The sequence below is a fragment of the Acinonyx jubatus genome, chromosome B1, assembly GCF_027475565.1.
Source record: "Acinonyx jubatus isolate Ajub_Pintada_27869175 chromosome B1, VMU_Ajub_asm_v1.0, whole genome shotgun sequence".
NCBI lineage: Eukaryota > Metazoa > Chordata > Mammalia > Carnivora > Felidae > Acinonyx > Acinonyx jubatus.
In genome coordinates, this window is record NC_069382.1 from 189,893,180 (window position 1) to 189,919,513 (window position 26,334).

General features: G+C 44.3%; 1 protein-coding gene across 2 annotated transcripts in view; it reads right to left on the reverse strand.

Annotated features, from left to right (window-relative positions):
- CD38 (CD38 molecule) overlaps positions 1-20,064 on the reverse strand; it is a 56,741-nt gene extending 36,677 nt beyond the window's left edge. Inside the window, exon 1 of one of the 2 annotated variants that reach the window (XM_015072984.3) lies at positions 19,495-20,054. In XM_015072984.3, the coding sequence (XP_014928470.1) occupies positions 19,495-19,748 (254 nt within the window). In that variant the 5' untranslated portion in view covers positions 19,749-20,054. Of the gene's footprint in view, positions 1-19,494 lie in introns of both variants that reach the window. The other variant, XM_027040144.2, reaches the window with a different exon arrangement.
- Between the last annotated feature and the right edge of the window lie 6,270 nt (positions 20,065-26,334).

Consider the following 26,334-nt stretch of genomic DNA (forward strand, 5'->3'; position numbering starts at 1 on the left):
TGAAGTTAGATGGTAACAATATACATCCTGTTGGCTAAAGACGCAAATAATTTTTGTCTGATAGAAAAGATACATCCCAAAGGTTATGGCTTTTAATTAACTTGTAGAGCATTAACCAGTTTTGTGCCTAACCTATCTAATATTCTACTTCAAATATGTATAAATACTTAGTGCCCCCAAGGTGTTCTTTGAACTGACGTTATCATTTTACTGATTTCTTCATAAATGAGTAAATAAATCTTTGGCATGCGTTGCTTCTATTAATGAACGGCGTGCTCTTAACTTGCTGAAACTTCTACCCTGACACATGAATTCCAGTCGTGAGGAGCTGTGCAAATGTTGGTTGTTATTCTTGACTTTTTGCTATTTGAGGCTCTGATTCTGCCTTACAGAGAGAGCAACACAACACACGCCTAATCCCTTGGCATTGAGACTATTCTTCAACCAGAAGAGACCCCCAGGTCACCCATACTCTGTCACATCAGATTTCTTCAAGCCAAGTAGCCCCAGGCCCTCAAACTTCTTTATCCAGCTTCTTCTCCTGCTGCCCCCACTTCACGATCAACTCACCTGTTAGTCACTCTTGAACTTAAGCACCTAGGACTGAAAACAGATGGGATGATGGTGGCTCTTCCCAGGTGGGATAAATAAGACTTTACATTGACCTACTTAGGCTGACAAGCAACACAATTCTGACACAGAATGATGAATAGATCTCTTGGAATGTATCTTTCCGGCCAACTCCAGCCAACTGTAGGCATCTATGTGGCACGCTGTGTAGACAGTTTTGACGCTGGGCCAGGCTCACCCGGTGTGCCGGGATCACTCAGCAATGCCTTCCACAGGCACAGGATTAGGAGAGCAGAGCATACACTACCATCTTTCCTGACCCAGCTCTAGGAGGTGATGGTTCAAGAGGAGAGATAAGCCACAAAGAAAATGTTCTGGCCACCAGGCAGGACACGGCATTCTGCTGCTTTACCTGCAGAGATCCGTAAGTACAGTACGACGATGCTCTGGGCTCTGGGACCTTGCTTCCCTAAAAGGGGGAGCCCAAGGACCTCACACTGCGGCCTCATGACTCACCTTTGAGACAGACAAAATAACAGATGCCTCCATCGGGAGACTACACAAATGCTCCTATGTTAGGAATGGGCTGCCTCAGGCCCTGAGATGTGCTGAGAACACAGTCTTTTGGAAGTTGTAGGATACAATGGCTGCAGGCTGTGCAGTTAGTTCAAAAACCAGCTCTCCCACTTGCCAGCCCTGGTCCTTAGAAGAATCACTCCATGTCTCAGTTTTTCCATCAGTCTGGTGGGTCTGATGATCCCAAGTATGGAAAGAAGACAACTTTCAATCCCCACCCTGCCATGTACTAACTACAAAACTGACTTCGTGGGCATCTGACCAAAGCAGTCACATGGGGCCCTGGATTCAGAAACTTCCCACACTTGGAGTTTAATGCTCTGCAGTTGCTGTCTAGAAATTCTCAATAATTTTGTCATTGCTTTGTATCTTGCAGGAGAAGGCCAATGGGCAACTGAAGCCTGAACCAGGGGCTTGAAGCTTTGTTCAGACCTCTTACTGTTTTCTCACCTCCCAAGGGAGGGAAGGTTCTCCAGCTGCCACCCTCCACCCGCCGCAGGAGCATGAGTGCAGGAGGGTAAGGATCAGGTGAATTGTAGAGTGTGGCCCCAGGTACCTAGGAGGGTCAGCTTTGTCCCTGCAAGAATCCCAGTGTCCGAGGATCTCAACATTAAATAGCAAGTAAAAACCATCTGACTGGTGTGACAAGACCTCAGAAGAAAGTAAGAGCTTTCTCTGGCTTTTTGAACAATGAGCCTTGCGTTTTCATTGTGCACTGGGACCCGCAAATTACCCAGCCTGTTCTGACTGTAGAGTAAGCCAAATTATTTAACCTTTCTCAGGCTCCATTTCCCCAACCACAGGATGTGCATCCCGAGACTTTTCTGACACGATTCTGATAAAGTTTAAAAAGAACCAACTTTCGCACCTGAGCGGGAGGGGAGCCGCCACGGGCTCTGCAGTGATCTCAGGGGCACCCTGGGAGAGAGCAGTCCCTTCCTCGAGTATCGTGGGAAGAGGGTGTGTTGCCCCCACAAGGACAAAAGACCCAGGGAATGTGAACTGGTGCAGCTATTCTGGAGAACAGTATGGAAATTCCTCAAGAAACTAAAAATAGAACTACAATATGACCCAGCAATTGCACTATTAGGTATTTACCCAAAGGATACAAAAATACAGATTCGAAGGAGCACATGCACCTCGATGTTTATAGCGGCTTTATCAACAAGAGCCAAACTAGGGAGAGAGCCCAAATGTTCATCGACTGATGAATGGATAAAGATGTGGTATAAGCAGTGAGTCAAGCTGGCGGAGAAGTTCTAGGAAGATTGGAATTCCCCTCATCCCTCAAACACAGCAGTATTGAGGCCAGAACAGTTGGAACACCAGGAATCCAGGCTCCAGAGTGACAGAAACATCCCCACAGACGTACAGAGACAGGTTGGCAGGACAGAGTTGTGTGTTTGTGTATCGGGAGAGATAAAAGGAGCAGCATAGGCATGGAGGGGAGTATCCCCTTTAGTGGAGAGAAAAATGGAAGAGAAAGAGAGGCTGTGTAAGTGTGGGATTGTATTTGGACAAGAGAAAACCTCTCTGGACCACGGATGGGGGGACGAAAAATACGGACAGAGCCAGTTTCTACCTTGCAAACAGCCTTAGGAGCTAAAGGTCAGAGTTTTCAGGGGTGCACAACTTGTTCCAGACCAGAGCTGGCTGTGTGTGTGCACCTGAGTGGGAGGGGAGCCGGCCACAGGCTCTGCAGTGATCTCAAGGACACACTGGGAGAGAGCAGTCCCTCCCTTGAGTATTGTGGGAAGAGGGTTTATTGCCCACACATGGACAAAAGACCCAGCAGGCACCAGCCAGAGGCCCTTTGTCAGCTGGGCAGAGTGGCACTACCCTAGGCTGGGGAGGATACCTTAAGACATAGGGGTCTGAATCCAAGCAAAGCACCTAGGAGCTGCAGGAGACTGTGGAGCAGGGTGAGCCAGCCTGCCTGGGCTACTCTGTGAAGGCTGCCTGAGCAGCATGGTTTGAGACACTCAGTCCAGGGAGGAGAGACTGTCACCATTTTTCTTCCCATCACCAACAAGGTGGGACTTCAGGGAGCAGGACAACAGCCTCCAGTGGAGGCGGGACCACTTACACCAAACCCTGCCCCTGCGGGTCTGCTAACTGCTTATCGACCAGAGTGAGATTGACACTGACGGAACCAGGGGGCCCCTCCTCCAGACCAGCACAGCCACCAGTTCCAAGGCATCAACAGACAACTGTCCTGTGCTTTTGTAGGTCTGTCTGTTTTTTTGTTGTTATTGTTTTGTCTTCTGTCTTTCTTTCTCTGTTCCGGTGTTTCTTTGTTTAATCAGGCACTTTTATTCTATCCTCTTTACACCTTTTCTGTATCTCCTTCTTCTTTATTTTCCTCTCTTTCTCTCTCTCTGGATTAAGCCCTATAGTTTCTTTGATGCTCTGCCTGATCTTTTTTTTTTTTTCTGCCCCTGTCATTTCTCTCTTTGTATAAGATAAGGCTTCTTCCTTCCCCTCCTTTTTTCCTTTTTTCCAGGGTTACTTTAATGAACAAGTCAAAACACACCTGGACCAATCCACCACTACGAGCAGTGAGATAAACCAACAAAAAATGCAACAGAGTGCACACAACACACTCTAAAAACATTTCCTAAAGTGCCAGGCCCTGGACAGTGTATGACCCCTTTTTAATATAGTAGTATTTGCAGGTGCAGGACATATAACAAGCTATTAAAACACATAGAAGACAGAAAACTAGCCAAAGTGATGAAGTGGAAGAATTCCCAAAAGAAATTCCAGGAAGAAATAACAGCCAGAGAATTGCTCAACACAGATATGAACAATTTATCTGATCAAGGATTTAGAATAATAGTCACAAGACTAATAGCTGGGCTTGAAAAAAGCATAGAAGACAGCAGAGACTCTATCGCTGTAGAAATTAAGGACCTAAGAAATAGTCACGATGAATTAAGAAATGCTATAAATGAGATGCAAAATAAACTAGATGCAGTGACAGCAAGGATGGAAGAAGCAGAGGGGAGAATAGGTGAAATAGAAGATAAAATTATGAAGCTGAAAAAAAAGATGGATTGGAAATTACTAGACCACGAGGGGAGAATTAGAAACCTAAGTGACTCAATGAAGTGAAACAATACCCATATCATAGGAGTTCCAGAAGAAGAAAAGGGAAAGAAAGGGGGCAGAAGGCTTACTTGAACAAATTATAGCTGACAATTTCCCTAATCTGGGGAAGAAAGCAGACATCCAAGTCCAGGAGGCACAGAAAACACCCTACAAAATCAACAAAAACAGGTCAACACAAGGACATATTGTAGTGAAACTGTCAAAACATAAGATAAAGAAAGAATTCTGAAAGCAGCTAGGGACAAACGGGCTTTAACCTACAAGCATAGACACACAAGATTTACAGCAGACCTATCATCCACTGAAATTTGGTGGGCCAGAAGGGAGTGGCAGGAAATATCCAATGTGCTTAATAGGAAAAATGTGCAGCCAAGAATCCTTTATCCAGCAAGGCTGTCATTCAGAATAAAAGGAAAGATAAGGTCTTTCCCAGACAAACAAAAACTAAAGGAGGTTATGACCACTAAATCAGCCCTGTAAGAGATCCTAAGGGGAACTCTGTGAGTGGGAAGCAGCAAAGACTACAAAGGACCAGAAGCATCACCACAAGCATGAAACCTACAGAGAACACAATGATACTAAATCCATATCTTTCAATAATCATTCTGAATGTAAATGGACTAAATGCTCCAATCAAAAGACTAGGGTATCAGAATGATAAAAAAAAAAAAAAAAAAAGAAAAGAAAAGAAAAGAAAACAAGATCCATCTATATGCTGCCTACAAGAGACTCATTTTAGACATGAGGACACCTGCAGATTGAAAGTGAGGGGATGGAGACCATCTATCATGCTACTGGATGTCAAAAGCAGCTGGAGTAGCCATATTTATATCAGACAAACTAGATTTTAAACCAAAGACTGTAACAAGAGATGAAGAAGGGCATTATATAATAATTAAAGTGTCTATCCATCAAGAAGAGCTAACAATTGTAAATGTTTATACCCCCAACATGAAATCACCCAAATACATAAATCAATTAATCATAAACACAAACAATCTCACTGATAAAAATACGGTAATTGTAGGTGACTTTAATACTCCACTTATAGCAATGGACAGATCACATAGGCAGAAAATCAATAAGGAAACAGTGGCCTTGAATGACATACTGGACCAGACAGACTTAACAGATATATTCAGAATTTTTCATACAAAAGTAGCAGAATACACATTCTTCTCAAGTGCACATGGAACATTCTCCAAAATAGACCACATACTTGGTCACAAAACAGCCCTCAACAAATACCATTAATATTTGCAGATCACAACGTTATGAAACTTGAAATCAACCACAAGAAAAAATTTACAAAGCCTCCATATCCATGGAGGTTAAAGAACATCTTACTAAAGAATGAATGAGTCAACCAAGAAATTAAAGAAGAAATTCAATAATATGTGGAATCAAATGAAAATGAAAACACAACAGTCCAAACCTTTTGGGATGCATCAAAGGCAGTTCTAAGAGGAAAATACATTGCAATCCAGGCCTATCTCATGACACAAGAAAGATCCCAAATACAGAACCCTACCACATACCTAAAAGAACTAGAAACACAGCAGCAAAGAAAGCCCAAAGCCAGCAGAAGAAGAGAAATAGTAAAGATTAGAACAGAAATAAACAATATAGAATACAAAAAAAAAAAAACAAACAGTAGAACAAATCAATGAATCTAAGAGCTGATTTTTTGAAAGAATAAACAAAATTGATAAACTCCTAGCCAGACTTCTCAAAAAGAAGAGAGGGCCCAAATAGATAAAATCATGAATGAAAGAGGAGAGATCAAAACCAGCACCACAGAAATATGAACAATTATTAAAGAATACTGTGAAAAATTATATGTCAACAAACTGGACAATCTGGAAGAAATGGACAAATTCCTAGACACACACACACACTACCAAAACTCAAACAGGAAGAAATAGAAAATTTGAGCTGACCCATAACCAGCAAAGAAATTGAATGAGTTATCAAAAATCTCCCAACAAATAAAAGTCCTAAGCCAGATGGTTTCTCAGGGGAATTTACCAGACATTTAAAGCACAGTTAATACCTATTCTTCTCAAGCTATTCCAAAAAATAGAAACTGAAGGAAGGCTTCCAGACTCATTTTATGAAGCCAGCATTACCTTCATTCCCAAACCAAAGACCTCACTAAAAAGGAGAATTACAGACCAATATCCCTAACGAATTCTCAACAAGATACTAGCAAATTGAGTTCAACAGTATATAAAAAAAAATTATTCACCATGATCAAGTGGGATCCACTCCTGAGATGCAAGGCTGGTTCAATATTCACAAATCAATCAATGTGATACATCACATTAATAGAATAAAGAGTAAGAACCATATGATGCTATCAATAGACACAGAAAAATCACTTGACAAAGTACAGCATCCTTTCTTAATAAAAACCCTCAAGAAAGCCAGGAGAGAAGCACTATATCTTAACATCATAAAAGCCATATATGAACAGCCCACAGCTAATATTACCCTCAATGTGGAAAAACTGAGAGCTTTCCCCCTGAGATAAGGAACAAGACGGGGATGTCCACTCTCACCACTGTTGTTAACATAGTGTTGGAAGGTCTAGCCTCAGCAATCAGACAACAAAATGAAATAAAAGGCATTGAAATTGGCAAAGAAGTCAAACTTTCGCTTTTCACAGATGACATGATACTCTACATGAAAAACCCAAAAGACTTCACCAAAACGCTTCTAGAATGATACATGAATTCAGCAAAGTCGCAGGATATAAAATCAATGTCCAGAAATCAGTTGCATTTCTATACACCAATAATGGAGTAACAGAAAGAGATATCAAGGAATTGATCCTATTTACAATTGTACCAAGAACCATAAAATACCTAGAAATAAACCTAACCAAAGAAGTAGAAGACCTGTATGCTGAAAACTATAGGAAGCTTATGAAAGAAATTGAAGAAGACACAAAAAAATGGAAAAACATTCCACACTCCTGGATAGGAAGAACAAATATTGTTAAAATGTCGATACTACTGAAAGCAATCTACACATTTAATGCAATCCCAATGAAAATAGCACCAGCATTCTTCACAGAGCTAGAACAAACAATCCTAAAATTTGTATGGAACCACAAAAAAAAACCCTGAATAGCCAAAGTAATGCTGAAAAAGAAAGCTGGAGGCATCACAATCCCAGACTTCAAGCTGTATTACAAAGTTGTAATCATCAAGACAGTATGGTATTGGCACAAAAACAGATACATAGACCAACGGAATAGAATACAGAACCCAGAATTGGACCCACAAATGTATAGTCAACTAATCTTCGACAAAGCAGGAAAGAGTAGCCAATGGAAAAAAGACAGTCTCTTTAGCAAATGGTGCTGGGAGAACTGGACAGCGACATGCAGAAGAATGAAAGTGGACCACATTCTTACACCATACACAAAAAGAAATTCAAAGTGGATGAAAAGACCTAAATGTGAGAGAGGAAACCATCAAAATCCTAGAGCAGAAAACAGGCAACAATTTGTTTGACCTTGGCCGAAGCAACTTCTCATTTAACATGTCTCTGAAGGCAAGGGAAACAAAAGCAAAAATGAACTACTGGGACCTCATCAAAATAAAAAGCTTCTGTACAGCAAAGGAAACAATGAACAAAACTAAAAGACAACCAACGGAATGGGAAAAGATATTTACAATGACATATCAGATAAAGGATTAGTATCCAAAATCTATAAGGAATTTACTAAACTCAACACCTGAAAAACAAACAAACCAGTGAAGAAATGGGCAGAAGACATGAGCAGACACTTTTCCAAAGAAGACATGCAGATAGTCAACAGGCACATGAAAAGATGCTCAACATCACTCAGCATCAGGGAAATACAAATCAAAACCACACTGAAATACCAACTCACACCTGTCAGAATGGCTAAAATTAACAATTCAGGAAACAACAGATGCTGGCGAGGATGTGGAGAAAGGGGAACCCTCTTGCACTGTTGGTGGGAATGCAATCTGGTGCAGCCACTCTGGAAAACAATGTGGAGGTTCCTCAAAAAATTAAAAATAGAATTACCCTACAAGCTAGCAATACCACTACTAGGAATTTATCCAAAGGATACAGGAGTGCTGTACCCCATTTGTACCCCAATGTTTATAACAGCACTATCAACAATAGCCAAATTATGGAAAGAGCCCAGATGTTCATCAACTGATGCACGGATAAAGAAGTGGTATATATATATACAATGGAATACTACTCAGTGATGAAAAAGAATGAAATCTCGCCATTTGCAACAACGTGGATGAAACTGGAGGGTATTATGCTAAGTGAAATAAGCCAGTCAGAGAAAGACAGATATCATATGTTTTCACTCATATGTGAAATTTGAGACACTTAACAGAAGACCATAGGGGAAGGGAAGGAAAAATAAGTTACAGAGAGGGAAGCAAACCATAACTCTTAAATACAGAGAACAAACTGAGGGTTGATGGGGGTGGGGGGTTGGGAAGGCGGGGAAAATGGGTGATGGGCATTGAGGAGGGCACTTGTTTGGATGAGCACTAGGTGTTGTATGTAAGGGATGAATCATGGGAATCTACTCCTAATGCCAAGACTATACTGTATACACTGTAAGTTAGCTAACTTGACAATGGATTATTTTTTTAAAAAAGAATATGTTTTATACATATATATATATGAATATATACATAATGGAATATTACTCAGCCATCAAAAAGAATGAAATCTTGCCATTTGCAATGATGTGGAGGGAGCTAGAATGTATTATGCTAAGCACAATAAGTCAATTGGAGAAAGACAAGTACCATATGATTTCACTCATACTTGGAATTTAAGAAATAAAACAGACAAATATATGAGAAGTGGGTGGAAGAGAAGAGCGGGAAACAAAGCACAAGAGATCCTTAATGGTAGAGAACAAACTATGGGTGACAGAGGGAGATGGGTGGCAGATGGGCTAGATGGGTGATAAGCACTAAGGAAGGCATTTGTTGTGATGAGCACTGGATGTTGTATGTAAGTGATTCATCACTGAAGTCTAGTCCTGAAACCAATATTGCACTGTATGTTAATTAACTAAAATTTAAATAGAGGCATGTGGGTGACTCAGTCGGTTAAGTGTCTAACTTCAACTCAAGTCATGATCTCACAGTTCGTGGGTTCAATCCCCAAATTGGGCTCCATAATGACAGTGTGGAGCCTGCTTAGGATTCTCTCTCTCTCTCTGCTCCTCCCTCACTCATGCTTTCTCTCATAAATAAATAAATAAATAAATAAATAAATAAATAACTTAAAAAATAATATTCTAGGGGCTCTCAGATGGCTCAGTTGGTTAAGCATACAACTTTGGCTCAGGTCATGATCTCACAGTTCATGAGTTCGAGCCCTGCATCAGGCTCTGTGCTGACAGCTCAGAGCCTGGAGCCTGCTTCAGATTCTGTGTCTTCCTCTCCCTGTTTCTGGCCCCTCTCCCACGCTTGCTCTCTCCCTCTCAAAAATAAATTAAAATTTTTTTAATTTAAATTTCAAGAAAATTTAAATTAAAAAATAGAAGCAAAAAATAATAAAATAAATACATAAAAATAAAAAAATAAGATAAATTAAAATATATATATAAATTTCTGAGTACATTGTAGACAGCCCATAAACATTGACTCCCAATCTTTCTCTGTTCAAAATTTCTAAATGGACTTCTGGCAACTGTTTTTCAAGGGCTTTCTTTCCAAAGACAAAAGGAGGAAGCAGACAAGTCATGAGTGTCCACTGTGATACAGAACAAGTTTTCTCCAGCAGGAATACTGCCACTTCCCTCAGCTGTTAATAATAACACCAGAACAAGAAGCAAGGACTGGATGTCAGCAGTGAGCACTCGTGACCTTTCTAGGAACTTCTGAAGCAAATCACAGAAGTAATGTCTCTCCTTTTCCCTCTTCCCTTACCTCTACCCTTCCTTACTCAGCCATCTGATGTGTTCCCAAGACTTTCAAGCAGGCTCCCCTTCTGGAAGATTCTACCCCAGAGCTACATTTTCTCAGGTGTCCTGGTAGCAGCTCAAGTCTGGAAGTTCTAAACACACTTTGTTTGCATGTGTACTCCACCCTTCCTTCCAGAGATAACTCAGCTCTGTGGCCCAACTTCCACATTTGTAATCACAGCAGCACCCAGGCCTACACTTTGGAAACCAATTTCACTTTCCCTATTTTGCCCTCCATGTTCAGTCAGGTGCATCTAAGACTCTGGCTACTGGTCTCTGTTTCAGAGCCCCAGAATGAAAAATGGAGTTAAAGGAAGCCTGATAATCATGATAGAACTAAGCATTGAGGACACACAGGTGAATGTGAGGCCATGAACTTCATTCTGCTCTAATGATGTTCAGGGTCTAGCTGGGAATACAGACACTGAGCTGGTGGTCATCCCATCACCCACAGGGAAAACATGCTAGAATTCTGTCCTATGAGCAAATACACTCATGCTCATTCTCTCACACACTGAGAGGGTCCAGGTTGTGGGTGGGCCAACATGGGGTTCACACCCTCTCACCAGTGGGGTCCTGCCAAGGTCCTACAGCCTTTAAAGAGTTTTGGTCCATCCATTGGCCAGTCTTCCTCCAAGAGTACCATCTTATCTGTCTCCCAGGTTCAGTCAACAGGTTAACACACACTCTTCAGAACACCCTTTGCTGAAATTCTATGGTAAAAGTAAGACCTCATACGTGACTTTTTTCATGAAGTCTTTCCCAACTCTGGTCCACCAGGTGGATGGTGCTCATTTCTGAAACTCTGTGGCATGGTGCAGGCACTTGGCTCAGAGCAATTCACATATTTTCTTGTTTGACAGGTACTTGAGTACCTCTTACCCCTACAGAATCTAGCAAAGGGCTTAGAGCACAGAAACCACCCCTTCCTCCAAGGAGCCGCTCTCATCCACGTACACACCCATGTGCCATTACAGATCACACTGCCCTGCAGCACTGTCTCCAGGCCAGTCCTCCCAGACCTCCCCTCAGTCCTCCCAGACCTCCCCTCAGGACCCTGGACAGCAGGAGTGGTGTTTTCTTCCTCTCTGAACCCCACTTCCCCCCGCAGGAGCCCCAGCATCAGGCGCACCGTGCGTCTTTATTATGTGTTTGTAGGAATTTGTATTTTGTACATTGTGGACTCATAAATTTCACTGAGTAGAAGTTATTAAAATGCTGTAGTCATTCAAATGGGAGTCATGGGGAAGTGAAAATGAAGAATTGGTCCCTGAGAAATCTTGCTAGAAATTTTGAAGAGGAAGGAGAAACAAAAAGAAATTATGAAATGAAGAAAAAGGAATCAGAAATAATAGTCAATGCAGGCACAGGGCAGATGATCTTTCTGTGATCATCAGAAAGCAAGTTAAGATGGGTGAAGAATGTTCTCTGATTAAGTCTCTAAATACTGTGTATGTCTATGTTTCAACAAGCATGATGAGGACTTCACTGAGTTCACCTTAGCAGGCATCTACCAAGGGACTATAATGTGACAAGCAATGTGCTGGACAAAAGAGGATGCAGGGGTGAGTAAAACAGCATCTTCCCTCAGGAACCCCAGCTTGTATGGGGCAGGGAAGAAGGGAACTATCAGAAGAAGGCCCTCTCCTGTTCCTGAACAGCCAGCAGCTATCATCAATGCCTTAAATTCATGGGGAGGGCTGGTTTTCTCCAAGGCAGTAAGATTCCTGGAACTGAACTACACCTCTGGCTACCTCCCTGGAGGCCCATCTCTCCCTGGGTGCTGACTCTCCATTTCCACCTGCAGACTCTGCTCCACCCTCCACCCACATTCCCTGGCTCCTGACTATTGCCCGGACAGGTGACAGTCTCCCACAGTACCAATATTTCCAAATTGCCAACACTAAGCACCTGATAACACTCTGGTGAGTCTTGGCCACACGTCTCTTAGGTCTCGTGCCCAGGGCCATCTTAGATCATAATGCAGCTCCTGGGTGTGACCTTGAGACAGCAGAACCAGGGGTCACCTGTTCAGGAATGTTCTCCCCCTGGTTTAACTTAAGGAAGTTCCATCTTGATAAGCAGGGACAAGTTTCAATACTTGCCTACCCACACTAAAAGACTGACAGAAAGTGACTTGTATGGGGGTAAGAGATTTTGGAAAAGGAAAATGAAGGAAAAGGAACATATAAAGAAGATAAAGTCCAAAGACCTACAAAGAAATACTGAGAAGCTATTATATAAAAGAAACATCAATGCTCTATTAGCCCAAAATAGAGATTGATGGGGATTTGGGAGCAATGGCATGGAAGTTTGTTGGGGAGGTATATTTATTATAGCTCTGTTTGTTTTTATTATTTGTAATATACTGGCTTGTATACTGTTCATTTAATTCAACTAACTATTTTTGCTTACTGTATTGCAGGCACTATTTTAGGTCATAAATATATACCACTCAACAAAAAGCCCCTAGATTCAATGAGTTTATATTCCAGGAGGCATGTATCATTTTTTATCATTGTTAAATCTAGTTAATAAAAGGTAATAATGTATAAAGAGCAATCGATGTCACAGAAGAACAAAAAAGACAAGAAAGAAATAAAAATTTTAAAACTAACATAAAGGGATCCCTGGGTAGCTCCATTGGTTAAGCATCTGACTCTTGATTTCTGCTCAGGTCATGATCTCATGGTCCTGGGACCAGGCCACGTTGGGCTCCATGCTTGGGATTCTGTCCCTCCCTCTCCCTTTGCCCCTCCCACACTTGAGGTCTTTCTCTCTCTCTCTCCCTCTTGCTCTCTCTCAAAAATAAATAAATGAATAAATAAATACATAAATAAATAAATAAATTTTTAAAGTGTTTTAAAAAATTTAAAAGCTAACATAAAGATACAGGAAGGACTAAAGCTGTCCACAAAATTTCTGTTACTCTTCTCATCACAGAGTAGAGCTTGTTTTCTCTCCTCTTGAACCTGGACAGGCCTGGTGACCATTTTATTTTTTTATTTTTTTTTTAATATATGAAATTTATTGTCAAATTGGTTTCCATACAACACCCAGTGCTCATCCCAAAAGATGCCCTCTTCAATACCTATCACCCACCCTCCCCTCCCTCCCACCCCCCATCAACCCGCAGTTTGTTCTCAGTTTTTTACTTATTTATTTATTTATTATTATTTTTTTAATGAAATTGTCAAATTGGTTTCCATACAACACCCAGTGCTCATCCCCAAAAATACCCTCTTCCATACCCATCACCCACCCTCCCCTCCCTCCCACCCCCCATCAACCCTCAGTTTGTTCTCAGTTTTTAAGAGTCTCTTATGCTTTGGCTCTCTCCCACTCTAACCTCTTTTTTTTTTTTTCCTTCCCCTCCCCCCCATGGGTTTCTGCCAAGTTTCTCAGGATCCACATAAGAGTGAAAATATATGGTATCTGTCTTTCTCTGTATGACTTATTTCACTTAGCATAACACCCTCCAGTTCCACCCACGTTGCTACAAAGGGCCATATTTTATTCTTTCTCATTGCCCTGGTGACCGTTTTAACCCGAAGAATGTAGTGGAAGAGACTCTGTGCTAGTTAGGGGTCTAGACCCAGGCTCCCCTGGAAAGAGCTGAGGAACTCTGAAGACACGTAGCTGCACCATGGTGAGGTCATGTGCGGGGGGCTGTGAGGAGGAGACGCCCTGAAATGACACAGAGAAAAAGAGCCCTGGCCATCCCCGCTCTGCCCATGCACCACAGCACCACCACACATGTACAATGTCTGGGGCATTCCAGTCGACTCAACCCCCCAGATGACTTCATTGAAGCAGATCATCCAACTGATGCTAGCCAACACGCAGCATCATGAAAGATAGTAAGTGATTGTCATTTTAAGTCATTACAGTTTAGGGTAGTTTATCAGCAATAGGTAACCAAAACAGAAAGTGGAACCCGGAAGTGAGGTGCTTTGTAACAGAACCCTGACACATGAGCATGATGGCTCATTCTCTGTGTACACTTGACCGAGATATTTGGTCACACACATGTGGATGTCACACTTAAATGGATGGACTCTAAGTAAAGCTGATTGCCCTCCACAATGTGGATGGGCCCCATTCAATTAGCTGAAGCCTTAAGAAAAAGACCGACCTCCCCCAAGAAAAAGAGAATTCTGCCAGCAAATAAACCTTCGGACCCAAACTGCAACGTCAACTCTTCCCTAGGTCTCTAGCCTGTCTGCACCCCCTTCAGATTTTGGACTTGTCAGTTGCCACAATCGTGGGAGCTAATGCCTTAAAATAAACATCTCCTCTCCCCCCATCCCTGCCCCTCCTCACCTCTCTCTCACTCTCTCCCTCTCCCTGGAGAGGCAGCGTGGCACCAGCATTAGGAGTGAGTGGCAGGCTGGGGTAAGACAGACCTCAGGGAGGGGCACCCGGCTGGCTCAGAGGAGTGTAGGGCTGTTGATCTCAGGGTTCTGAGTTTAAGCCCCACCTTGGGTGTGGAGATTGCTTAAGTAAATAAAACTTTAAAAAGAAAAAAGAAAGACAGAAAGACCTTAAGGGGACTGTTCCTAAAGGCTGGACACACAGGAAGGAAACTGTCACCGGAGCCTAAGAAAAAGTTGACCCATGTTAGATGGTTGTGGTAACACTGTCGTCCGCAGTAATAGAAATACTTGAGGAACTTAGGAATTTGCCTAAGGAGATTTCCAGGCAGAATGTTAGAGGCGCGCCTCATTTCTTCTCACCGCACACGATAAGGTACAGATTCATTTTTAGACAGAATCAAGAGCAAACATTTCCAAGTCAGGATTTGCTGGGTTGGAAAATAAAGCTGCTTTTCATTCCTCGTCTTTCCCGGTAAAAGAATATCAAACCAAGAAATGGTGACGAGGCAGTAATCACTTCCAGGGGCTGCCAGTAAAACATGTTCACAGGGTCAAAACATCAGGGCTGGGACTCCCAGACTCTGAGACAGCAGAGAGACATTGTGATGGTCCACCTTTCCAGCATCCCCGGTAATGCCAGCCTTTCAGCAGACCCCTCCATGGTGTCCCTCATGTGAGTGATGTCCCCTGTATCTTGGATATGTCAACTTAGTTGAGCCCCCAAATAACTCCAGTCCCAGCCAACATCACAAGGAGCAGAAGAAACACGTAGTTAAGCCCAGTTGATCCAAGAGTCATGTAAAATAATGAAATGCTTTATGCTTTAGATCACTAAGTTTTGGAGTCGTTTATTATGTAGTCACAGATAAGCAAGATGCCAATTGTAGATCATTTGAAACTGAAGAATAATAAGGAAAGAAATCTACAAGAAACTTACTAAAGGCCTAAAATCAGTGGCGGAATAATAAGAATCAGCCGTTAACAATTCCCTTAACCCAGCAGTACCGTATTTCACGGCCTTTCTTCCATTTACATTCAGTTTTATATAGTTACGATTGTCACATACATTGTTTTTGATACTGGTTTTGTTTTGCCTGGGATCACGTAACATGTCAAATTTGTGTATATTAACACGTAGTTATAATAAAGACCTACAGAGGTAAGAAGAACTAGAAATACCAGGTCAAAATGGAATTACAAGGTTGAATAATTGACATAAAGTGAAGTTCTGGCCCAGTATAAAAGACCAAAGCAGGAAACAGTGACCCAGCAAGGAGTGGATAGGAAAAGAGGATCGCAGGAATGATCTCAGAATTCATCAGGGTAAAGATTTCTGATGCTGAGAAGTATGACTACATGGGAAATAGCATGCCAGACTTTCAACAACATAGAAGATTAGTGACCAGAGTCATAGCCTTGAAGTTAAAGTCTCAAGAGTCAGGGGAGCAACAGAAGTTGTAAGTGTTCCAAGGACAAGCAGAGAGAAAGAAAATACTACATACATGATCTACAATATATAAGGAATGCCCGTAAGGAGAAATAAATAGGGGCAACTGGTTAAGCATCAGACTTCAGCTCAGGTCATGATCTCACAGTTTGTGAGTTCAAGCCCTGCATCGGGCTCTGTGCTGACAGCTCAGAGCCTGGAACCTGCTTTGGATTCTGTGTCTCCCTCCCTGTCTGCCCCTCCCCTGCTTGCACTCTGACTCTCTCTGTCTCTCAAAAATAAATAAATGTCAAAAAAATTTTTTAAATAACAGAATTTTTGTGTCTGTATTTATGAAGAATATTGATCTGAGGTTTTCTTTTCTTTCTTTTCTCATTTTTTATTTTTATGTTTTTGTCTGGTTTGGGCAATACTAGCTTTATAAAAATATTGGGAATTATTTCTTCCTCTTCTATGTCTGAAAGAAATTGTGTAGGATAGGTTTTCATTCTTCTTTAAATATCTGGAAGAATTCTACACTAAAACCACTTGGGCTTGGAGATTTCTTTCTTGGTAGTTTTTAAATTAAAAATTCAATTTCTTTGGGGTGCCTGGAAGGCTCAGTTGGTTAAGTGTCTGACTTTGGCTTAGATCATGATCTCACGGTTCTTGGGGTCGAGCCCTGCATCGGGCTCTGTGCTGACAGCTCAGAGCCCGGAGCCTGCTTCAGATTCTGTGTCTCCCTCTCTCTCTGCCCCTCCCCCCCTCGTTCTCATTCTCTCTCTGTCTCTCTCTCTCTCAAAAATAAATAAAAATATTTTTAAGATTAAAAAAAAGAAAATTGGAAACGAATTTTTGTGGACCGAAATAGTTACCTCTACCCATAGAATGAGATAAATCAGGGGCACCTGGGTGGCTCAGTGGGTTAAGTGTCCTACTTCAGCTTAGGTAATGATCTCTCTGCTGATGGCTCAGAGCCTACTTCAGATTCTGTGTCTCCCTCTCTCTCTGCCCTTCCCCTATGCATGCTCTCTCTCTCTCTCAAAAACAAAATAAACACTAAAAAAAAAAATTTGTTTTTTTTAATAATGAGGTAAATCTACCTGTGCTAACACGGAAAGATCTCCAGGGCCATGTGTTTAATTTTTTAAAAAATAACAGTAAAACAAAAAATTAGAAACAACATAAATTTGGGGCACCTGGTGGTTCAGTGGTTAAGCTTCCAACTCTTGATCTCATCCCAGGGTTTGGGGTTTGGGAGTTCAAGCCTGCCACCCGGCTCTGTGCTGACAGTGTGAAGTCTGCTTGGGATTCTGTCTCTCCTTCTCTCTCTGCCCCTTCCCTGCTTGTACTCTCTTTCTGTCAAAATAAATGAACTTAAAAAAAAAAAAAGGAAACAACATGGAGGACGGATACACTGAATTGTAATTTAAATAGCTTTAATACTAGGTATCCATTTTCATGTTGGCCTTGATCTCTATTTATTATTGTTAAAAGGTGACTGTGATACTGCCTTTCCAAAAACAATAGCATTAACACTTTGTATGTATCGGGATTATTCCTCCTAATCCTCAGAATTTCCACATGTGGAAGAATTTCCACATCATTCCATTCTCCATTCTGAGATCATTGCAGCCCAGAGAAAGTATCTTGCCCAAAACTACACTGTGACTGACAGAGCCGAGATTTAAACCCCAGCCAGTGTGATTCCCGAAGTTGTGTCCTTAAACTCTCCGAGGATAAAGGGACCATACGTTCTGGTATAAGTCTATGGACTCAGCATAATTAGTAACAGCATCCCCTTTGTCTTCAAAATGTCCCAGACATAGTAAATTCTGTGGTCACTCTACGTACAGGACATACATAGGCAACACAGCACAGGGGGTGAGCTCAGTTTCTGGATCCAAATTTTGGGCAATTGACTCAAACTCTCTATTTCAATTTTTTCGTTTCTAAAATGGGGGCGGCAGTCAAGTGCCTCACACAGTTAGTTGTTACGGGACTCGTGATTTCATATTTAAGTGACAAGCACGTGGTACCGTATGAATTATTAACCCATTTACATAGTGTCTGCGTGTGTGAGTGTGTTTAATATTGACCCGGCGCCCTGACAAACATTAAAAAAGTCACGTGGTCCCTACGGAGCCTCGGGCTTGCTACCCGGTGGTGATAATCTAACCAATAGCGTGAATTTACATTGAACAACAACAGAAATCTTAAAACTGTTACATGAAGATGAAACTTAAACGTCCGCGTCGATCATTACCAAGTCAGAATAGATAGCGCTTGATTTTATCAACACTTTAAGTGTAGCCTAAGGGAAACGCTTCAACTTCTGATTTCTCAATTAACTATTTAATTACTGGGAAGCAAAACACTTACGGGACCGACCCCGGCAATCGGCAGTCGTTGGCCTGGAAAAAATGTGCAAGAATCGAGGGGCGGAAAGCGCGCGGGGAGGCTGGCGGGGTGGGGGTTGGGGTGCGGATTTTACCGCTCGGCTCCCGGGGCTGCCGGTGGTTCGCAGGCGGAATTCATTGCGCGATCCCACACTCCCAACAGAAATTGTGGCTCCCGGTGCCCGCCTTCGGCAGCCTGAGAAGTAGCTTTTTACTTCCGGCTGGTTCTACTTCATGCACAACTTCAAAAATCAGTTCTGTGGGTGAAACCAAACCCTGGGAATGAAAGTCAAGAAAGCGGTTCCCTCTGGGGGTGATTAGGTGGGAGGAGGAAAGAGGAACCCTCTGGAAAGGTTCCGCAGACTGATGTGGGTGGTGTTTTCAGGGTGGGTACCGATGCGTCGAACCGATGCACCTGACAGTGTTTTATCTCACGTTCCAAAGTTAGTGTTTTGGTTTAATTTTGTCACTGAGCTCTCTGTCCCATTTATCCCTGGGGGCGCAAGAAGTGCTGTTTTATATTCGTGAATAAAACTCACTGTAGTGGTCTGGCCCCTCTGATGCCATCCTCCCCCCTCCCCTCCCGCTCCCCCCGCCACACACACACACACACACACACACACACACACACCCCTGCAGGCTCCAGAAGCCTCCTAACCAGGCAGGTGTCACCGGTAACTGTCCGGGGCCAGAGCCCGCGCACAGAAGTCCCCTGCAAAGCAGAGAGCGCCCGCGATCCTCCGCGCCCACCAGTTGCGCGCCTGCAGCGCGGCGGCGAGCGCGGAGCGGGGCCCCGCCGGCGCCGCGCACCTAGCGCAGAAGGCGGGCGTCTGCGCCCAGGGTTCGGCCGCCGAACCGCGCGCTCCCCGCCCGCCCGCGCGCGCAGGTGCCAACGCCAGGCGCTCCCGCGAGCGGCGCGGAACATCAAGGCCAGCGCTCCCCAGCCGGCACTGGCCGGCGGGCTCTTCGCTGACCCGGAATAGAAGATGCTTTGTTTTCGCGCGCGGTGCCCTGCCGCGCCCCGCCGCGCGCCACCGGACGCCGACTCACCCCAGCTCGGGTCGCACGATTTGGGTGTAGGTGTAGCACCGTCCGAGGATTATCTCGTAAAAATGGGCGGTGGTGCCCGCCCCCTTCCACTCCTGGTGCTGGGGCGGCGGGCGCGACATCACGATCCCCACCACCACCGCGATGATCACCACGACCAGGAGACCGAAAACCACGCAGAGACAGATCTGGGCTTTCTTGGAAATGTCGCAGCAGGGTTTCTCCCCGGACACGGGCCTGAACCTGTGGTCGGCCATGGGGTCCGCCGTGGGGTCCGCTCGCGAAGTTGCAGGAGAGACCACCCGCGGCCGGTCCGAAAGCGAGGACGGAGCTAGCCCGGTTCTGAAAATGCACCTCCCCTTTATCTCGCACGGCTTCCTTTCCCACCCCCACCCCCTCCTCCAAAGTCCCTTGGCCGGCAGGACCAATAAGGATTTCAAGGACTTGAAAGGCCTCTACGACTACCGCCGCCGCTCACTTCCAGACTCCTGAGCAGACAAGGACCACGCTTTGCAGTTGCAGGAAGAAGCGGCCTCCTTAAGCTTTCTCTGCAGGCCCCGGAAAAACACAATATATCTTCATGCTTCTCCACCAGCTCCCTTGTTCAACCTTGCACTTTACAATTTAGCCACACCCTCTCCTGGAAAGTGTGAAGGCCGGCTGCCTACCTCTGCACCTGCCCATAAGCAATGCTCTCTGTGGGGTGGGGGGAGAAGGAGAGGGAGGGTGCCCTACCTCTACTTGACAAGTTTGACAAATGCCTGCTCAGCCCTCTTCAAAAGCTCCACTCAAGCCTCATCCCTTAACTCAAGTGGCATCAGTAATGAAACCTGGGTTCAAACTCAGCACCTCTACCCACTACTGGAGTGATACTGGGCACATTATTTGATCTCTCTGTGCTTCAGATTTAAGACTGGGATCATGGCAGTGTCTACTTCATGGGGTACGGTGAGGGTTAAGAGAGTTCACATTTACAATGTGCTTAGCACCATGCCTGGCACAGGCTGAGTGTTCAATAAATGTTAGCTATTACAACCTGCTTCTATAACCCATGGGATGTGCTTGGAAAAGTATCTGGCATGCCGTAAGCACTCCAAGTGGTGGTTCAATAAATAATCGAGTGACTAGTCACGGATATGCCCTGCCTGTCCTCTCTCAAGGTTCCTTACCAGTAAGACCATCTGTGACATTCAGCAGAGACCTAAGGAGAGTGAAAAATCAAGCCACAGGACTTCCTGGGGCAAAAGTTCTCCAGAGGGTGAGGTGCAAAACCTCTGAGGGAAAAAAAAAAAAGCCCTTGACCTGTTGCAGCAGCAGCAAAGAGGCCATTGGAGCTGGAATGCAGGGTTAAGGGAGACAGAACAGGAGACAAGTTCAGAGGGTAGCAGGGGACCAGATCACTAATAGCCCTGTGGGACAGGATAAGGACTTTTTGGACTGTGAATTTTATTTTGAACACATTCAAGGTCATTGGGTGACTTGATCAGCCATGACATTTAAAATTTTGTTTTAATGTTCATTTATTTCTGAGAGAGACAGAGCACAAGCAGGGAAGGGCAGAGAGAGAGAGAGAGAGACAGAATCCGAAGCAGGCTCCAGGCTCTGAGCTGTCAGCACAGAGCCCGACGTGGGCTTGAACTCACAAACCATGAGATTGTGACCTGAGTCAAAGTCTGAAGCTTAACCGACTGAGCCCCCCAGGCACCCCTGGCTTGACGTTTTAAATGCTCAATCTGGCTTCTGCGCTGAGAATAAATTGTAGGAAAGTAAGGAAGGATGGAAAGGTGGAGACGGGTTATGATGACTTTGACCAGGAGAGTAGTAACAAAAGAGTCAAGAAAATAATCAGTTGGATCCTGGATACGTTTTGAAAGTAGCAGCAACAAAGGATTTGCTGTGGAGTCAGATGGGGGAGGGGGGTTGCAAGAAAAAGGAGTCAAAGAGCACTCCAGGAATTTGGGTCTGAGTAACTCACCAAAGGAAGGACAGCACTGCCATTTATAGTGATAGAAAAACTGGGGGTGAGATAGATTTGGTTTGGGGAAAAAAGGTTCCAACCAAAAATTTGGTTTGGGAGGTAAGTTTGAGATGTTCAGTGAGATAGATTTGGTTTGGGGAAAAAAGGTTCCAACCAAAAATTTGGTTTGGGAGGTAAGTTTGAGATGTTCAGTAGACCCCGAGTAGGGGACATCAGGTAGCTATTTGGGTAAAAATATCTGGAATTCAAGGGGTCAGTACTGGAAACATAAATATGGGAGGCTTTACCATACAGATAGTTTTTATTTATTTTTATTTTTTTAAGTTTATTTATTTATTTTGAGAGAGAGAGAGAGAGAGCACGAGCAGGGGAGGGGTATAGAGAGGGGAAGAGAGAGAATCCGAAGCAGGCTCCACGTTGTCAGCACAGAGCCCCACGCAGGGCTGGATCTCACAAAGCTGTGAGATCATGACTGGCCGGAAATCAAGAGTCGGAGGCTCAACCGACTGAGCCACCCAGGAAGCGCCCCCTACAGACAGTATTTATTTATTTATTTATTTATTTATTTATTTATCTAAGTTTGCTTAACGTTTATTTATTTTTGAGACAGAGAGAGACAGAGCATGAACGGGGAAGGTTCAGAGAGAGAGGGAGACACAGAATTCAAAGCAGGCTCCAGGCTCTGAGCTGTCAGCACAGAGCCCGACGCGGGGCTCGAACTCATGGACCTCCAGATCATGACCGGGGCTCGAACTCATGGACCGCGAGACCATGACCTGAGCCGAAGTCGGACACTCAACCGACTGAGCCACCCAGGTACCCCCCTACAGACAGTTTTTAAAGCCAAAGGGATAAACAGAAGTTTCAGAGACTCAATGAGTAGTGAAGGTCAGGAAGATGAGGAGGGCTCAGGCAAAGGATGCTGGCGAGGGCGACCCCTGAGACAAGAGCCTGAGACCAGACGGAGAGCTACTGGTGCGCTCGACAAGAGCCGTTGCAGAGGAAGGTGGAGGGACAGAGCCCGATGAGAGTAGGTTCACGGGAGTGTGTGAGAGGAAGACGTGTCAGTGAGCTCGATGGCTCGTCCTGAAGACTTTCTGTCAAACGGATAGAGAAATGAGGCCGTAGCAGGAGGACAAAATGTTGTCTCTGAGGAGAGACCTCCAAACTTCTGTCTGTGGGATGACTGGGTGACCCAAGAGACAGGCAACAGCTGATAATGCAGAAGAGGGGAAAATTGCCGGAAAAAGCATAAAATTTGCAAAGCTCATGCGGAGGTGGTAGGAAACTGAGGCACGGCGGGGGGGGGTGGGGGGTGTGGGTGGGAGTCCAGCTGCCTCACAGAAGGAAGGTAGAGAGCACGACTTAGTGGACTGGCCGGCAGGGACACGTGGACACCCTCGTGGGCGCTTCTCAGTGAAATGAGTGGGTGAGAGCTGGCAGAACGCAGGAGACGAGCAGAGTGGGTGGATGGAATAAGGAAATGAGAGACGGTCTCGGGGTGTCGTTAGGCGGTCAGGAATTTAAAGAAAGGCCAGTCAGTGAGGGGGTGTTCTTTTTGTCTAGCTGCTCCCCGCTGCCTAGTAGAAAGGGCAGAAGGTAGGCAGAGAGGGAGGTGTGATGAGGCTGGGGTTTGTGGGTTTGCCGGCGCAAACACACAAGCCACAAAGCCTGTTGCGGCTTAAACAGCAGACACTTATTGTCTCACGGTTGTGGAGCCTCACATCAAGGTATCCATGGGGCTGATTTCCTCTGAGTCCTCTCTCCCTGGCTTGTACACGGCTGCCCTCTTGCTGTGTCCTCACACGGTCTTCCCTCTGTGTGTCCCCGTATCTCCATTCCAATTTCTTCTTCTTCTTAGGGCACCGGTTTTATCAGATTAGGGTCCACCTTAATGACCTCATTTTGACTAAAATTACCTCTTTCAAGGCCCCATCTCCAAATCCAGTCACCTTCAGCATTGAAATGTGGGGCAAGGGGGACACCCATCAGCCGATCACCCCAGGTAAGTACAATGGAGTAAGAGAAAAGCAAGGAGGGAAGCAAAGATGGGATTTTAATAATGGGCCATCTCTCCAAAGGCCCGCAGAAACTGAAGTCAGGGCAGAAGGAGGGTTTGAAACACTGAAGAGGAGAGCCCAGGTCTGGGGAGGTCCTTAGGAGGCCAAAATGTTGCTAGAGGAGGGAACATCTCCACTCACAAGTCGCTCCTTCCAAAACTGAGCTGTTCACCTTCCTCCTTCAAACCAGTTCCCGTCTCCTTTTCTGGTTGTTGTTGTTGTTTAGATAAGCTCCATGTCCAATGTGGGTCTTGAACTCATGATCCTGAGATCAAAAGTTGCATGCTCTACTGACCGAACCAGGCCGGTGCCCTTCCTTTTCTGGTCTTTTGAAATCTGGCAAAAAGAATCCACATCCCCACTCCATGGCTCAAATCTTCTGCGCTCCTTCCCCTCATCCCACATACCCACCTAGAAGTTGGTTCCTTCTGCCTACACATTATTCGTTAAGTATCCACTTTGTTATTTCCACTACCACTGGCTTAGTCTAAGAGAAAGTCTACCTTCTTTCTCACCTAGGAAGAGCTCCCAGCCGATCTCCCCAAATCTGCCCTCCCCACCTCCTCTACTATCCTTTCCACCAGACAGGGGGGTGGCTTCCTTTTAGCCAACCTTTGTAAAGAAGTAACTTTTGAAGCATCATCCTGATGACCTCACCTCTCCACTCGTTCTCGACCTAGCAAGAAGTGCATAAGCCCCTGGCTACTCCCCCAGCCTTCACGGGCACGTCTGTCCCCAACCCCAAGGCGCTCCAGAACTGCCGGCCTTCTCTCTGTCCCCAACCAGCCCAAGCTCTTCCCCGGAGCCTTCAAAGTTGCCATTGCCTCCCGTCCTAACTCCTACTGATCTCCTTCATGTGACGTCCTCAGGTAGCCTATCCAAATCCCATGTAGCTGCCGAACTGGGTTCTATCTCCAAATGGAACACTTTCCTAACAGAATAACACAGATACCCATAGATCTCCCGGGCCAGTACTGTTCTCCAAAGCTCTGGTCTGGACAGCCCAGCCCTGGAACACATCCTCTGAAAATTTTTTCTAGATGTCCCCTCCCAACGGGACTCGGAGTTTGCTCCGGGCTAGGTTGGCAGGAATTGAAGCTTATTACCTTAGTGTCCCAGGACTCAAAGTGGCATCCACAAGGGCTTGTTGAATGAATAAATAAATGAATGACCAACCAAAATTTTATTCATGGCACCCATTATTCTACCCTTTCTAAACTGCATTCATAGAGCTGTTCTCACAATCCCAGATCTAAACAAAATTAGGTGGAAATGGGATGAGAAATGTTGGTTTTGCTGAGCGTCCTCTTCTCTGCTCATCATCTTGCTTCCTCGACACTCTTGTCCTAAGTACAAATGTCCTTTTATATATATAAAGACGGTGCAAGGTCAAAATCACTTCATGTGATGAGCACTGGGTGTTGTATGGAAACCAATTTGACAATAAACTTCATATATTGAAAAAAAAAAGTATTGGTGGGATAATAGTTCCTGTTCTACAATGTAAGTTCAATCTTCAATAAATCTACTCATAAAAAAAAAAATCACTTCATGTGTAACAAAGCTTGGCACCCATTCCTTGCTGAACCGAGCAGTCCACTGTTATTCAGGCTTGTAAAATCTTGAAGAGCTGCCGTAAAACAGCCCCTTTCGAAAGGGTGTTTGTTTTTGATAATAAATATACATGAAGCGCAAGTCAAATAGAACAAAGTGATATGTGCAGAAAATCATTCTTTCTGCTTCCCTGGACTTGCCTCTTACTATAGTAAGGAGCAAGCAGCATTCATACAGATATGTAGATACAGAGAAGCAAGCTGTCACAGTTTCATAAAAATCATAGCGTATCGTATGTCCTGTTGTGCACCAGGCTTTCTTCACATAGTGATATATGTTGAAGACATTCTCTATCAGCACACATTGCTGTACCTAATTCTATTAAGTGACTTCTAGGATTCCATTGTATAGCTTACTAAAGTCTGTTTAACTAGACCCATATCAGTGGGCACTTAGGTTTTCTGCTCCTTTGTTATGACATAAAATTTTGGAATAAATATTCTTGTGTCAGCAAATTTAAAAAGTAGGTTTCCGGGGTCAAAGAGCCTAGTGCCCCCAGACACCCCAGGATCCACTCTGCAGTGATCCCTACAGATCTGTTTGAATGCCTTCCCCCACCTTCTGTTTGTCCTTCAACAGCCTGATCTAGTGTCGCTTTCTTTCCAAAGCCCTCCTAGAATCTACTCTGATTCATTGGGATCTCTCCTGTCTGCACGCAGCCATCCAAACACTATTCATGCCGTCCCCCCAACTTATCCACGGCTTCACCTTCCCCAGGTTCAATTACCAGTGGTGACCGTGTTCCGAGGCAGATGCTCCTTCTGAAAAATCGCCAGAAGGTCAATAACGGGCTATTCACATGTGGCGCTATTCACATGCCTGCACCATTCACCCCCCTGCATCTCTGATCTCACAGGCATCAACCTAAGAAGAAAGGTGAGTACAATACAATAACACATTTTGAGAGAGAGATCACATTCACATGCCTTTTATTACAGTACATTGTTATAATTGTTCTATTTTATCATTAATTATTGTTGTTAATCTCTTACTGTGCCTAATTTACAAATTGAACGTTTTCATAGGTGTGTATGTATAGGCACAAACATAGAATAAATATAGGGTTCAGTGCTAACGGCATCCCCTGGGGGTCTTGGAACACGCCCCGTGGTTAAGGGGGACCACTGTACTTATTTGTTGGATTCTTGCTAGATGCCAGACATTCGGCTAAGTTCTCTGTATATGTCACCT